General features: G+C 46.5%; 1 protein-coding gene across 2 annotated transcripts; it reads right to left on the bottom strand.

Annotated features, from left to right (window-relative positions):
• Positions 1–983: 983 nt before the first annotated feature.
• USP18 (ubiquitin specific peptidase 18) lies at positions 984–15042 on the bottom strand. 2 transcript variants are annotated; one of them, XM_058656013.1, is made up of 11 exons: positions 14964–15038; positions 14597–14857; positions 13261–13357; positions 11542–11687; positions 9967–10046; positions 9547–9693; positions 8768–8863; positions 8188–8358; positions 5228–5359; positions 3779–3828; positions 984–1745 (listed from the first exon to the last, which is right to left on the bottom strand). In XM_058656013.1, the coding sequence occupies exons 2-11, from the start codon at positions 14751–14753 to the stop codon at positions 1700–1702; spliced, it is 1122 nt and encodes a 373-aa protein (XP_058511996.1). In that variant the 5' UTR covers positions 14754–14857; positions 14964–15038; the 3' UTR covers positions 984–1699. The 2 variants fall into 2 exon arrangements, with proteins under 2 accessions (XP_058511996.1, XP_058511997.1); XM_058656014.1 differs by lacking the exon at positions 5228–5359 and having other exon boundaries at positions 14964–15042.
• Positions 15043–15701: the final 659 nt, after the last annotated feature.

Genomic DNA, 15701 nt, shown 5'->3' with positions numbered 1-15701 from the left:
TTCACCAAGCAGTTCCAAGGCCCCTATGCATGTCTTACGTCCAGAGCGGATGCAGGCATGAACTTGACCCCTGGTGTGGCACCCTGGAGGAGGCATGGAAACTGCCAGCGTAGGTTGACATTGAAGCCCATAGCTCTACAGCTGCTTGGGTCTCTCAGAACAAAGTCTGCTATTCCCTTGAGGACCTAAGGAGATGCTTCAAAGCATCAGTTAGATATGTGGCAAAGCCAAATGTTTGAAATCTAGGCAGGTTTCTGTCAAATTTTCAGGCACCACAGTAAAATCCCAAGGCTCCTGTCATCTCGGATACATTTGTACTTTGCTAAGCTGTCTGCCTCTGTTTCCCTCTCCCCATTTACCACACTTGAGAAGAGATTCAGGAAGTCAGAAATAAGAGTGACCCCATTATGCCCAAATTGGACTTTGTGCACACTGTAAGTTGCAATTGCTGGGTCAGGTCTGTCTCCAATCCGGTCTTCTATGCAAACTAATGGGTGTTGCAGTCCAGCCAGATCCTGCCCACCACACACTCAGCCCCCACGCAAACCAATGGGAGTTGTAGTCTAGTCTGAGCAACCCACAAAAACCCCACCAGGCCTGCCTCTTTCCCGGGTTCCCATGCTTACCAGTATGTACAAACGACTGATCCTGTCGGTCCCACATCCCAGTCAGTTCTCATATGCGTCAATGGGCATTGAAGCCCAGTTCAATCCAACCAGCCCCACTATCCAGCCCACACGTGCTGCTGGATGCCACTCTGTCTAGCCATGCCTGTCCCAGTCCTGGTTTTCATTCTCACCAGTCTGAGTGGCAAGCCAAGAGGGAGGTGCCCACTATTTCCCTACTCACAAACTTAATCACTTTCTAAGCTCTGAAAAATAATCACCATCAAACTGCAAACTCCTTTTGAGGAAAAGTACTTTATTCATTATTCTTCCCAGCACAATGTATCACAGAGATTATCCATGTATTTTTGCCACACAAACAGCTGAAATTATGGAATCAATTATAGTCACAAAACTAATAAATTATATAGAGACTGACAGTCACTGAGGTCACAATAGTATGCTCACACTCCTTTTAAACTTTGAAATGCTCCTTACGACTGCTCCCTATCACCCAAATAGCTCCTAGTACTAGTACTGTCCTCCAAGCAGCACCTGGATCCCACCATCTCCCACCTAGTGCCTCAGTTCAACCATGTGATCAGAGACCCCTGGAGAGAACACCCTCTGTGGCAAATCAGAGCCTGTGCAGTCCTGTTAAATACTTAGTAACTGTATTAACCCATTCTGTGTTGCTATACCCAAAGTACCCAAGACTGGGTATTTCATAAAGATGCTTAATTATTTGGCTCACAATTTTGATGGCTGGAGGATTCAACCACTCTAACCATCCTGGCCAGGGCCCTCCAGCTGCAGAAGAACATGGCAGAACAGAAGGGTAGCATCCATTCTTAGGAGGAGGAATCACACGGAGCTCATTGCCTTTCGCTGGGACCCATCTCTTAAAGATACCACCGATTCAACACAGGCACATTGAAGATCAAGCCTCTAGCATAAGAACCTGCTTAAACACAAGGTCTAATGATATAGTGTGAAATGATGTATCTCGTTGTACAGTCTTTTAAGCAGCAGTTTTCAGGGACAGAAAACAGAAATGATACTTGGATGGTTTCTGAAAGTTGAGGATGAAGTCACTAGCTCTCAACCTTCATGTAAACCAGAAGATACGCAGTTTCGCGCCTAGAAAGAAGAGACAATGCATCAGCATTGTAAAAATGAAACATCCACAGAGAGATGACACATGACTAATTCATGATGGGAGGAATATCAGCAAACTTTTTGGCTCAGCCATCCTTCAGATGGGACAAAATGATTACCTGGGAAAACAATACTAGGTTGCAACCGGTTAACATCTAAATGCAGGCTTGATGAATGGTGGGCCCATGGGGCAAGTCCAACTCTGCCCCTGCATGTCAATTTAATTAGAACACAACCATTCTTATTTATTCGTGTGCTGGTTACACATGCTTTGGGCATAAGGGTAGAGAACTGAGTCATTTCAACGGGGAGACACAGAGCACACAATGTCTAAAATACTTCTCTGTCCCCTTGAGGAAGTTTCCCAACCTCTGACCAAAATCACTGGAGAAAGAACGACACAAATAATTGACACAAACAAACAGAAGAGGAAGGTGAAAAGTAAATGGTTGGGAGAGGGTTTCAAACAAATTCCATCTAATTCACTGTTTTCCGAATGATCATATCTGCCCCAGCAGCTGACACTGGTCTCAATTATTGCCTGTGACACACACACATCACTCCTACTACAGAAACTCAACAGAAAAGCTAACAAGAGTCCCTCCGTTTTAACTTTATCCAGCTCTTTTTTTAATTAAATTTTTTAATTTTAAATTGTATGAAACAATTATATAGGGTCTGAGATTCCCTCTCCCAAATTCCCACCCCCTGGACTGATTTTCCCCACATTGTTGTAACGGTATAGTCCTTCATAACAAGTTATAATTCCATTAGTTATTTAAGTGTGCCCCAACACTGTATCCAGTTCTTTTTTTCTCTCCAGTTCCCACACCAGTTATTGATTTGTAAAATTATTTTCAACACTTAACTCAATGGAAGTCACTGTGCCAAAAGCCAGTGAAACTGGTTATATTCCCCCGTATCAAATTCATGATCAAATGTGAAAGAAAGTTATATTAGCGAACAAATAACTAAACACAGCACGATCCTTGCTGGGAAAGTATGTTTAAAAAGCAATGGTGGGCCCGGCGGCGTGGCCTAGCAGCTAAAGTCCTCGCCTTGAACGCCCTGGGATCCCATATGGGCGCTGGTTCTAATCCCGGCAGCTCCACTTCCCATCCAGCTCCCTGCTTGTGGCCTGGGAAAGCAGTCGAGGACGGCCCAATGCTTTGGGACCCTGCGCCCACGTGAGAGACCCGGAAGAGGTTCCTGGTTCCTGGCATCGGGATCGGCACAGCACCGGCCGTTGCGGCTCACTTGGGGAGTGAATCATTGGATGGAAGATCTTCCTATCTGTCTCCTCCTCTCTGTATATCCGGCTTTCCAATAATAATAAAATCTTTAAAAAAAAAAAAAAAAAGCAATGGTGCCGGCTCTACCTTCAGACCAGAGAATGTCTCCCTAAGAAGCCATTGAACCTAACTGGACAATAAGATGCTGAACTCTATGCTTGGTATATGCTTGCAATGAAGGAATCTCAAGTGAATTTGAACTGTGGTTATGCAACAAGGTGGAGGAATCCACCATGGGGGAAGGGTTTAGGGAGGGGTGGGGGGAATCCCAGTACCTATAAAATTGTGTCACATAACACAATGTAATTAATAAATAAATTTTAACAAAAAAGCAATGCAAGTTCACAAAATGTCTCTGCGGGCTGCTTGGGTGGGATGCGTCTGTATTCTCCCTCCAGTGGGAAAGGGCCACGCCTACGTGAGTGACACTTTGCTTACATGGCCAATTAGGGGAAGGATGGAGGAAGTGGAGTTTATAACTCACTCTCTCTAATTTTATGGTACAATTCCATAGGATCTGAGATTTCCCCACCCCTGTAACTTCCTTCTTTGGTAGCAGTGCTAGCATCTACACTGTAAGATGATCACTAGGGAGATTTTTGAAAGTCAAGGCTCAACAGTCACTAGGAGATCATCAACATGTGAGTTACGTATTTTACCCAGTTCCAAGAAGCCCGTCCCTGTAAAGTTCAAAAGGTTTCCATCACCTCACACCCCTCTTACCAACGGTCATTATGATTTCCAAAGGTGCACTGGACGTCTTCCCAGGATACCTAAAGTATGTAAATAAACAGATTGGAGTCAAGCATCCCCCTGAATATGTGGTACTGTAATTGGCCCTACCCTTAGCAACTCACAACCTCGGAGCATCTAGGTCGCATACACAAAAGCACCTTAATATCTCCATTGCTTTGTGGAAACTTGGTTATGTGGGACAGATGTTCAGCCTATGTTGCTTTAAATGCCTGTGTCCCGTGTTGCAGTGCCTGGGTTTGAGTCCCAATTCCAGCTCCTGACTCCAGTTTCCTGTTAATAAACACACTGATGATGGCTCCAGGGACTGAATCCCTAACACCTATGTGAGAGGATTTTTTTAAAATTCTAAGAGTGACATGGAGAGACACAGACATTCCATCCACTACTTCAGTCTCCAAATACCCATGACACCTGTGGCTGGACCACACCAAAGCCAGGAACCCAGTACTCTATCAAGTTCTCCCACAATGGTGGCAGGAACCCAAGTACTTGTGCCATCATACGTTGGATTCCAGGATCCTGGGTCAGAAGCAGAGTCGCCAAGGTTCAAACCAGGCTCTCTGCTATGGGATGTGTGTATCGGTCTAAGAGGTGACTTAATCCAGTATGCCAAAATGCTAGCCCAAAGACATGGACTGAATTCCCAGCTCCCAGCATTGACTTGGAAACAGCCATGGCAGGCAATTGAGTTGTAAACAAGCAATTGGGAGCTCTCAATCTGACTCTCTCTTTCAAATAAGCAAAAAACACAAATACACTTGGTTATCCCTTTCCAAGAGTTCTTTTTAAAAAGGTTTCATTTCTGTATTCAAAAGGAAAGATGGAGAGGAAGGAGAAGGAGTGGGAAAGAGAGAATGGGAGAGAGAGAGAGAGAGAGAGAGAGAGACTTCATTTTCCATCTGCTGGCTCATTCTCCAAGTGTTCACAATAGCTAGGACTGGGCGAGGCTGGAGCCAGGAACTACATCCTGCTCTTCCATGTGGATGGCAGGAACTCAAGCCCATGAACTGTCATCCACTGTTTTCCCAGAAGCATCAGCATGGAGCTGGACCAGAAGCGAGGAGTCCCGGACTCAAACCAGGGCACTCTAACATGGGTTGGTGTGTCACAAGCTGTGGCTTGACCTGCTGTGCTATGCCAGCCCTATCCCACAGTTCTGATGTACATACTTTTAACCATTCTTGCTTTACAGAGGTTTCCACCGAGCATGAAGCCTCAGAACACTAAGCCTGTAGCACCATAAAACCTAGAAAATAAGGTAAGCGGACCATGCACAGAGCTGCCTACCGGATAGGGAAAAGCCCCACACAGAGAGAACAGCGAGTCTTGACCTGCAGGATTCTTGCCTTCCTGGGCTCAGAATTGGTTCGATATGGCTAATCCAAGTAAAGAAGCAATTTAGACAACGTTTCTCACCCTGCAAACATTGGAGTCATTGAAGCAGAACCATTTTCCATCCACAGAGTTCCGAATATAGGCACAGTAATGACCGAAGTTCGCCATGCCCATGTGTGCGATCACGGCAAAGAGTTCATACTGTCCTCCAACCTGAGAGGGGAGAAGCGTGGAATGATTAACCTGTCATCCTCCTTGTCATCACACAGCTATTCACAGCCTCCTCTCTGCCAGGCATTGCCACTGCAAAGGCGATAAAACACAGTCCTTGGCCTCAGAAATCTTCCTCGCTAACTGAGGAACAACGGATAACGGATAACCCACAATTATAATGGTGTCTTTTGTATCAGATGCTGCAGAGGTTCTCTGAGAAGTGTACATTTTTGCCCAGAATAGGAAAAAAGACAAGAAAGCAAGGAAGGGCTGAGGGGCTGGAGAGATCTCCCCAGAGAAGAAAAAGTTGGGCTGATGTGAAAAGATAAAGAAGACTGGCAGACAGGTTATAGGAAGGGGTATCGTTTTTAATGTAGACTCAGTGGTGGAAAAGAACACAGCATACTGAAGACGACACAGAAGGCTGTGAGGGTGCTCAGAAGTCGCAGGAAATCAAAATACAGAGGCCAATTTAAAAATTCAAACTTTATTCCTTGAGAATGGGGAGGGAGCGGGGGAGAGACAGTGCTTAAAGACGAGGAGTAACATCAGCATGATATCTGTGTAAGAGAAACAAAAAAATGCAGCTTGGACACTGGGTGCTGGGAATGGTGTCAGCATTCCACACGGGTACTGATTTGAGCACCTGCTGTTCTGTTTCTGATCCAGTCCCCATTCATGCACCTGGGAAAAGAGTAGATGAGAGCTTCCATCCATTGCAGCCATTTGGGGAGTGAAACTGCAATTGGAAGATTCTCTGTCTCTGTGTGTGTGTGTGTGTGTGTGTGTGTGTGTGTGTAACTCTTTCAAATAAATAAATACCTCTTGGCTTTCTGCCTGTGGACACTACCAAGGAAGCATCGCCCTCTCTCCTCTTGACACTGCCGTTAGGTCAGAGCATCTGGAAGAGCTCGAATGGGGAAGCTCCAGGTTACAGCACACCTGTGAACTCAGCCACGCACAGTGGAGGCGAGACCCAGCTGCTACAAAGACGACATTTTAGTCAAAACTCATGAGTATGGGCAAAAAAAAAAAAACCTCAAAGACCTTATTTGTGATTAGTTGCATAACAGGTTATTCTCATTTCTGCTCTGAGGAAAGTAGAAGGCATTCCAAGAAGAGGTTTTGATGCAGTTTTTCTTTCTTTTCTTTTTTCATACCCACGCTATTGATTGCTAATCTGATCATGACCCTGAACAAATGTGTCTTTTTAAAAACGTGCTGTGTAAAGTTAGTTGACTCCGAGGCCGTATCTCGGTAACCTTTCCCAAAAGTGTAAAGGCAGAATTCATGAGGGCCATGCCAGGTCCCATTTGGAATTTCCTCACAAATGGCTTGGGTGGAGAAGCCATTATCGTCATCCTGACAATTTCTGTTGTGACCCGACACTAGCCATGAAGAGCCACCCAAGCAGAGTCTCAGAATTATTTGATTATCAAAGTGACTGCTGGTACATCCTTTGCGATATATCAAAATTGAATATTGGTACCAGATAAATTATAGATGGGAATGAAAGAGGCAAGATTTCAATCATGTCTAATTCTAAATTCATACTGAGGAACAACTTCCGGCCCAGCAGTTACACAGTCCCATCCACATCCGAGCGGCTCGGTCCTCACTGCCACTTCCTGCCAGTGTAGACGCTGAGAATTGAGCTACGACTTGTGAGGACTGGGTTGTGTCCACAAAGCGAATCAGCAGATGGGAGTTCTCTGAACACTTCTCTCACATATTTTTTTTTTTTTTAGAAAACACTGAGAAGGAACGCAATTTAAACTAAACACCAAGGAAATACTGGACGGAAGATGCGCTATTCACAGATTTTTTAAAAGCACTAGGAAAGAAGCCCTGAGCAGACAGGATTTTAAGGAGAGCAGTCATTATCATAGAAATCAGATCAAGAAGATAAAACATATAGATTCCTTTAACAATAAACCATTACACTATCTCAAAATCTTAGACGATCCAGATAAAAGATAATGTTTTGCTTACAACATGATGACAGAAATGACTGTAAGTAGGACCACAGATGAACCAAGAACTCTAGCCTCTCATTAAAAAAAAAAAAAAAAAAAAAAAAGGTTGAACTCAAAGAAACCAATGGTGGCTGCCAGGGGTTGGGGTTGGGCAGGGGGTGGTATGGGAAGATGCTGGTCAAAGAAACAAAGTTTTGAAGTAAGTTTCCAGAGTCCACTCTATGGCACTGTAACTTAGTTAATGCCAATGAACTGCATAACCTGAAAATTGCTTAAAAAAATAAGTATTTTACATTTGCTCACCACAAAAGATATACGTGTTGTTACTCTGTACTCCATAAATATGTATAAGTATTGCATGCTGATTTTTAAATCATTTTTCAAAAGAATTAGTGTGTGAGGTTGATTAGCTTAAACTAGTCACCCCGCAATATACACATATGTTAAAATAGCACATTACACATGATAAATATATGCAAACTTGTGCATTAAATTTTTGTTGGGAGGAATAAGAAAGATACAAGGAATATGAATAAAAGAAAAATCAGGGAAGCTGGGTGTGGCTCATTCTTACAGGAATCCCACCAGGCTGTGGTCGTCCTGCCCGGGGCCAGCAGGAGGTAGGATTTACTAGCAGACAAGGTGGCAGAAAATGCAGAATCAGCAACTGGGCTGGTGTTTTCAACTGGAGTTCACCCACCATGATGCCGCTTAACTCATAGCTTAGTCTGGGATCCTGTGGCCTTGGGAAAGAACTTCCGAGCTGAGCGTTGATGCGTGGAGGGATGCTTGGGCAAACAGGAAGGATGGACTCTAATGAGATGCAGGGCCAGAGCGAGGCAAGCTTCTCACCTGTTCCTTGACATCATCGCTGAGGTCTTGTTCACTGAAAAGCACCTGACTGAAATCCAAGCTCTCGGGGAAAGAGAGGGAGTGGCCGACCTTCCGAGTCTGTGAATTCCTGGCGGAGAAGCGCATGAGGTGGATGGTCAAAGCTGAGGGCAGATGGGTCAGCTTCAAGGCCTGGGAAGAGCAAAGTTAAGGCAGCAATGAAGCTCTCTGACATCGACTCGGGGTCACTGACTCGTGTACTCCTCCATGAGTCGCACAACACGTGGCCTCCAACTTTTCTACTGTGCCACTATCCATCTCCCGCGGGCACCTGGACCCAGCAGCACTTTGATGTCTTTCCCAGGGAATGGGTCCAGCTCTGATGGCACTGCTCTCTCCTTTTCTTCTTAAATGGCTCAGTCCCTGTCAGGGATGTGATCTGAGAAGCCCTGTCTACAGCTCTGGAAATCAGAAGCCACAGGACCCCTGGTGCTCGCCTGACCCTGACTCCCCGTCGAGCATCATGAGGTGCCCTCTGCTGGTGCAGCGTGCCCAGGGCCCCCTGAGACCTGGGAGGCACTGGATTTTAGGAAAGGAGTACCTGTTTCCTGTGGGTGTTCTTCCCACAGTTCTGACAGAAGCACCTGCTATTGCTTGACAGCTCCTTGGGTTGCAAGAAGTAGTGTAGGGCGTCCTCCTGTGACATGCAGGAAAACAAACACAGAGCAGGTTGCTATTTCCTGTTCATAGTACAGTCTGCCACTCAGCTGGGGGAGGTACAAGCAACTTCTCCCAATGCCCCCTGCACCACGCAGCGCCTTTTTTTTTTTCAATTATTGTTATTTTATTTTGCTAATCTTTACGTAGTTGATTAGGGTCATAGTTGACAAAGGGTCAAGGGTTATAGGAAAGTAGGTAAGACCAGCGTTTCCACATTCTCTCTCTCTCTCTTTTTTTTTATTTTCTGTATCTGGGCTAAGAGGGGAGAATAAAGGGAGAAGCCCCACCCAGCCTCCCACCCATACCAGGGTCCCCGACATGCTCCTAGGGTACTGCTCAAGTGCTTTGGTAGTTCAACAGTTCTGAATTGCCTACGCAGTGCCTTTAATGTCTGACCCACTGTGGGACACTTGGCAGGTCTCAGAAAGGGCTCCCTGCTTGGGGGAAACAAACAGAAGTAGCATCTATTAAGGGAGCAGCAAAGGAAAGTAGAAGTAAGAGTTCAAAATACTTTTTGCCAAATCAAGGTAGCCCTTGGCCACATCCTGGCAAATGAAACAGAAAGTGACACTTAACAGCCAAGGGCAGGTGAAAAGCAGCAAGGGGACCAGAACACTGAGTCCTGTGGGAACAATGAATCCACCAAGAAAAATCTCTCACCAGCGTTCCCAGGGGCTTCAAGTTCAGGTCAAAAAGGCTGAGAGGGAGAGTCAGCAAGCTACTGTCTCTGCTACTCTCCCTGGTGCAGTCTAGGCAGACCAAGCACTCCTTTATCCGGATCCTATACAGGTCCTGGAGCCGCTGCACCTGCGTGAGAGAGAGGCGAGACATCAATGGGCAAGAAGCAGCTACCAGCCCCAGGCCAACTCACAGAAACTGCAGCCACCAGTTAGGAGCTGCAGAGTGACAGCCATTCATAGCACCTACTCACAAAAGCAGAAATTAGTCACGGCGACTGTATGAGGGAATGGCAATGGGCATTTTCTGTGGATTAACTTTCGTTCCTCTCTGTGCAACATACAAACCGCAGCTGATGAGTTCAGTCAGTAACCCCGGTGTGCCCCCGTTCCAGGTCCTTACCAAGTCCACATCAGTGATCTGAGCCTTAATGAGATTCAAAATCATGAGGTAGAGTTGAGCAGCATCATGTTGAACAAACACTGAGCAGAGAGAAAAACAATCGCCCAGTTAGTAAGGTCCTTGGAGAGCCTCTCACACCACTGGGCCCTGCCACCTCGATGCCCATGGATGCCTTGTCCTTTGTGGCCCCCCTTCTCTCCCCCAAAAGCCCAAGTTGGCACAACCTATGGGATGTTCAATGAATGAAAACTCAGAGCTATGTTTTTTTTTTGTTTTTTTTTTTTGAGACCTCATCTTGAACTGAAGAGCCAGGAGCCAGCGCTGGGAAGCAGAAGGCAAATCAGACTATATGAGCACCAGTTCCAGTCCTGGGCACTCTGCTTCTGATCCTGCTAGTGTGCTTGGGAAAGTGGCAGAAAATGTCCCAAATAATTAGAGTCATGCACCCATGTGGAAGACCTGCAAGGAGCTCCTGGCTGCTGGCTCCCGGCTTCCAAGCAGCCCAGGTACCCATATTGTGGTCATTTGGGGAATAAATCGTAAGATTGAAGACCGACCTCTCTCTTTCTCTATCTCTCCCCTCTCACCACCACCCACCTTATAACTCTGCCTTTCAAATAAATAAATAATCTTCTTTTTTAAAGAGAAACACTTGGGCCCACACTGTAGCCTAGCAGCTAAAGTCTTCGCCTTGCACACTCCAGGATCCCATATGGGTGCTGGTTCTAATCCCAGCAGCCTCACTTCCCATCCAGCTCCCTGCTTGTGAAAGCAGTCAAGGACGGTCCAAAGCCTTGGGACTCTACACCAGCATGGGAGATCCGGAAGAAGCTCGTGGCTTCAGGTCGTCTCAGCTCTGGCCATTGAGGCCACTTGGGGAGTGAATCATCGGACGGAAGATCTTCCTCTCTGTCTCTCCTCCTCTCTGTATATCTGACTTTGTAATAAAAAAAAATTTTAAAAAAGTATAGATCGCCTCAGGAAACCTAAAAACAGAATCACTTTAGGACCTGCAAGTTCCTCTATTGGGTATAGAGTCAAAGCAAACAAATACGTCTAGGGGATGCCTGCCCTACCATGTTTGTGGCAGTACTATCCACAACGGCTAAGACACAGATGCCATCTGTGTATCCAGGAGTGGACAAATCAATGAAACAATGAGTTATGGGGGCTGGGAGGGAGGCCTAAGGCTGTGGCACAGTGAGTATGTCCACTGCCTGTGACACCAGAACCCCATTGTAGATACCAGTTCACATTCCGGCAGCGCTGCTACAATCCTGCTCCCTGCTAATGGCCTGGGAACACAAGTGGTGAAATATCTAAGTACCTAAGTGTCTAGTCCCACCACCCACATGGGAGACCTAGGTGAAGCGCTTGGCTCAGCTTAGCCCAGCCCTGACAACTGTGGCCATTTAAGGAGGGAACCAACATATGGAAGAGCGCTCTCTCTATCTCTGTCTCTCTTTCCCCACCCTCACCCCGTCCTCTCTCTTTTTCCCCCCCTCCCCACCCATCTCAAGCTTCCGTCCCCTTCAGATCTGTAGCCAGGTGCCAGGACCGGAAGCAGTGCCTTACTTGGTACATTGTGCTTCTGGAGGCAGGAGACGAACTCCACGGGTCTCACTGCCTTCTGCCGGCTGTCCTGCATTTTCTCTAGCAGTAAAAGTAGCTGAAAAGGGACATTTCTCTTCTGTTCTTCCACCTCTCTTGGAACGTTTATCCTGCCAAATAAAAGGAACCTTCTTACGCACACAGTTCTCAATGGGGGTGTACATTGGAATCACTTGGGAAAACAGTTCTTTTTTTAAAATATCCAGATCACTAAACTCTGGGGGTAGGTCCCATTTAACAAAATTTTTAAATTTCCCAGCAACTTTGCATGGGAAGCCAATATTGAGAATCACCATGTTGTTGAACTTGGTTCTGCAGAGTCCCTCCCCAAAGAGGCATCAACAGTACAATGGCTCAGTGGCTAAATCCTCGCCATGCATTGCCAGCATCCCATATGGGCACCAGTTTGTGTCCTGGCTGCTCCATTTCCATCCAGCTCCCTGCTTGGGGCCTGGGAAGGCAGTGGAGGACGGCCCAAAGCCTTTGGATCTTGCATTCAAGTGAGAGACCAGGAAAAAACTCCTGGCTCCTGGCTTCACATTGGCTCAGCTCTGACTGCTGCAGCCCCTTGGGGAGTGAACCAGCACACAGAAGATCTTCCTCTCTGTCTCTCTGTAGATCTGCCTTTCCAATACAAATAAATAAATATTTTTAAAAAAAGAGAGAGAGAGAGAGAGAGTAGCATCAACATCTCTGATGACTCAGCCCAAGCACCCTGTCCCAAAAGCACAATAGAAAGGATAGATACACTAAGCTCTAAGGCCACATCCAAGGCAGGCAGTGACACGTCCAACCTGATACACTCCAAATAAAAACCAAACACTGAGTCATGCCCAGCGCGGGCAACACAACAGCTGTCAATGTCCTTCAACATAGATTCATTGGACTACAAGCGTCTCTCAACGGCCTGCGTCAATGGTGAGAAAAAGAAGAAATCTCAGAGCGAGAGAGAGAGAGTTTATGTGTGAGTATGCCCACTAACATTTTCTCTAAGACTGACCGAGTTCCCTTTTAACCAAATCAGCAACTGTCAGTTCTGGATACTTTTCTAAAATCGCCAAAAGAGCCTTTTTAGAAGTATCATAGCTGTGGGCCTTTAACCTGGGAACTGCTGTGCTTACATCTCACAACGCAATGCCTGGCAACGAAATTCTCAGCTCCGGCTCCGGACTCTAGTTTCCTGTTAATGCAGACCCTAAAGGAAGGTGATGATGACCCAAGCGATTAGGGTTCCTGTCACCCAAAGGAGAGACCTGGATTATGTTTCTGGCTCCTGGTTATGGTCCAAACTGTGGGAATGGCGCGTGTAGGGAGTGAACCAGTGGATGGGAACTGGCTCATGCTCTCTCTCTCTCTCTCTCTCTCTCTCTCTCTCTCTCTCCTCTCCGATTCCTACCCCCTTCCCTCTTATCCCCTCCCCTTACCTCGCTCACAAATAAATTTAAGAAATATAAAAGTTCAAATACCTGGGTCCCACCCCAGGTCAACTGAAACCATAGATCTGAGGTTAGGACTAGGCACTTACATATTTTTAAACTTTCTTATGTGATGCTATAGGCAGAAAAGGACCTTTTTGCTAGTATCTTTTAAAGAAGACTTCTAAAAGTCCAATGCATTGTGAATAACTGAATGCTCCATAATTAAAATAATATACATGTTTAACAGACTGAATAACAGACTTACCTCTTCAATATCTTGGTGAATTCCACATTCATTATGAATACCTGAATCAGGGAGTTAAGGCAACAGGTCTGTCCAATGTTGTGCAAGCCAACTAGGCCTTTAAAGGGACGAGAAAAAAAATACTGAAGGCAGGATACAGCTTAAGAATTTAACAAAAAATATTTTTTCTGGAATTGACATGACATTCTGTGAAGTGATCTCAGAGGTGCAAGGAACTCACTAGGAGGCTTGCCAATAAACTGGAGAGGAAGTCCCAAGGATAAATCTTGGCAAAGCATCAGGAAAGGTTTTCATGATCTATTGCAAATGAGCAATGTCTCCACAAGAAGGCATATGATTCATTGCCCAAGTGAGTCATGTTAGAAGTTGTTAGGAAAGCCAAGGAACAAATACAAGAGCAGGCATTTGGCACAGCAGGTAAGACGCCACTAGGGACACCCATACCAGAGTCCGCTATCAAGTCCCAATTCTACTCCCAAATCCAGCTTGCTGTGCGTGTGCACCCTTGGTGGTACCACTGATAATTCTAGTAGCCGACTCACTTCCACACACTGGGAGACCTGAATTGGATTCCTAGCTCCTGGCTTAAACTGGTCCAACTGCAATCAACTGGAAAACGAACAAGGGGACAGAAAATTCTCTCTCCCCCTCCATCTCTCTTCTCTAAAGCTTTCAAATCAATTTTTTTAAATGTTTAAAGAAATAAACATTAAAAAGGAGTTATGAGCTTCCTCCCATTCAAGCTGTCCTCTACGGAGATTAACCAAAAGGCCATGGGGGCAGAGGTAGGAGCGACTCCCCAGCGAGTTTATATTAGACTACAGGGAAGGGAGAAGCCCCCATCAGTGCCACCCCAGCTTCGGGGAACATCCACCCAATCTAAAGACACACCAAAAGCAAAAGGACCTAGGAAAATATTTCTCTGACACTCTAGCAACGCACTTCTGCTTTCCCAGCCCAAGCTTAGGCTCAGCTGACCCCTCAGGTGATCCCTTTAGAAGGAAGGGAGAATGACGAATCTCAGAATTCCTTAGGGAAAAGCTTGAGCCTTCCATCACCTGATCCCTCCCAAAATTTGCATGGGCAGGAAGCTGAAATCCGGAGCAGAGCCAGGACTCACACCCAGGCACTCCAGTGTGGGACATGGGCATCTTACCTGCCACACCAGACACCTGCCCCAACCTAACAACCGTGTGTGCCCAGCACTGTCACCTTCCCCATTCTACAGATGGATAAACGGAGGCACAGATCAGTAAGTTCTTCAGCTGTAGAGTACCATGAGTGAACAAAGCATTTCTGTAAAATCAAAATAGCAAAACGGCAGGAGTGTAATCACCATGATGGTAGTCCCAGGCGCCAAGACGTTCTCTCAGCCCGTCTTTCTTCCTCTTCATGTTGTCCTCCTCCTTCTCCACACACTCTGCTTGGAACTGTAGAGACTCAGTGAGGACAGACTGGCAAATCGTCCTCAGGAGCATAAACACTGTGCCCATCAGGGATCACTCCAACACTCCCGGGCTGAGGCTGTCTGCCTGATGTTCAGGGCCGATGGCTCCACACTCGGGAGAGCTCCCGTGAGCCGGGCACAAGGGAATCTCTGTGAGAACACACACAGCAGGTGAGCAAAGATGAGAGGAGAGAGGAAGAAAATGTGATTCCCAAGAGCTACATCTTAAAGCAGACAGTGTAAACAAGGCATTGACCTGGCAAGAAATTCTGAAAGAGTTGAGTCATCAGAGAATGGTCCAGGAAAGCTTACCACAGCACTGTACTCACAAAAGGCAAGGACACCGGTCAACACAAGCAAAGCTCCAGAAAGAAACGTGCATCTGAATTCTGAGTCAGCAGTGTAGCAAGGCACCTGCTACTTGGGCAGTGAGGCCCCTCCCACCCCTCCCTGTAGATCCTGGATGGTCCCTGCATACAGCAGTCCCCCCACTGCTCCTGCTCCGCTACGTCCTGGATGCCCCCAAGCCTTGCCCTGGCAAACTGCTTCTCAGGGAGTCAGATTCTTTGGGGTCCACGTTTCTCTACCTCTGTTTTTGTATTGAGTGAATGAAGCCTTCTTTAGAGAAATTCCTTCTTGAAGCTGGATGGACAAATACTTGTGGCCACCCGGGACATCCAGATGGGGAAATGGATTCTAAGGCTCGAGGGCCTGGTGACAGCAGCAAACCCAGACGTCACCTACTCTCGGCTGCGCACATTTCACTGTTCCTCAGAGACAACTGCCAACTCTTGACACAGAATTCTTCTTCCTCCAAGTCTCTACACTGATAAAAGGCACAGCATTCACCAAGGAACCCAGCCCAAAAGCTGGGTGTTTCCTGGCTCCCTTCTCTCATCCAGGGCAGTTGCCTCTGGCCACCAATTCCACTGCCGAATGGCAGCTCAAAGACAAACTCCCTGATGCCCACACCTTTGAATTCCCTTGACACTCC

This window comes from Ochotona princeps, chromosome 27 (assembly GCF_030435755.1).
Source record: "Ochotona princeps isolate mOchPri1 chromosome 27, mOchPri1.hap1, whole genome shotgun sequence".
Lineage (NCBI taxonomy): Eukaryota > Metazoa > Chordata > Mammalia > Lagomorpha > Ochotonidae > Ochotona > Ochotona princeps.
This window is presented reverse-complemented; position numbering and strand designations above follow the sequence as displayed.

What these genes read in the sequence shown, in the direction of transcription:
- USP18 (XM_058656013.1), bottom strand. Translation starts at nt 14,753, where the DNA reads ATGGGCACAGTGTTTATGCTCCTGAGGACGATTTGCCAGTCTGTCCTC. An exon ending in CCAGAAGCACAATGTACCAA is followed by an intron (nt 10,047 to 11,541) that starts GTAAGGCACTGC and finishes CTCTCTGCTCAG; the next exon opens with TGTTTGTTCAACATGATGCT. An exon ending in AGATCACTGATGTGGACTTG is followed by an intron (nt 9,694 to 9,966) that starts GTAAGGACCTGG and finishes TCTCTCACGCAG; the next exon opens with GTGCAGCGGCTCCAGGACCT.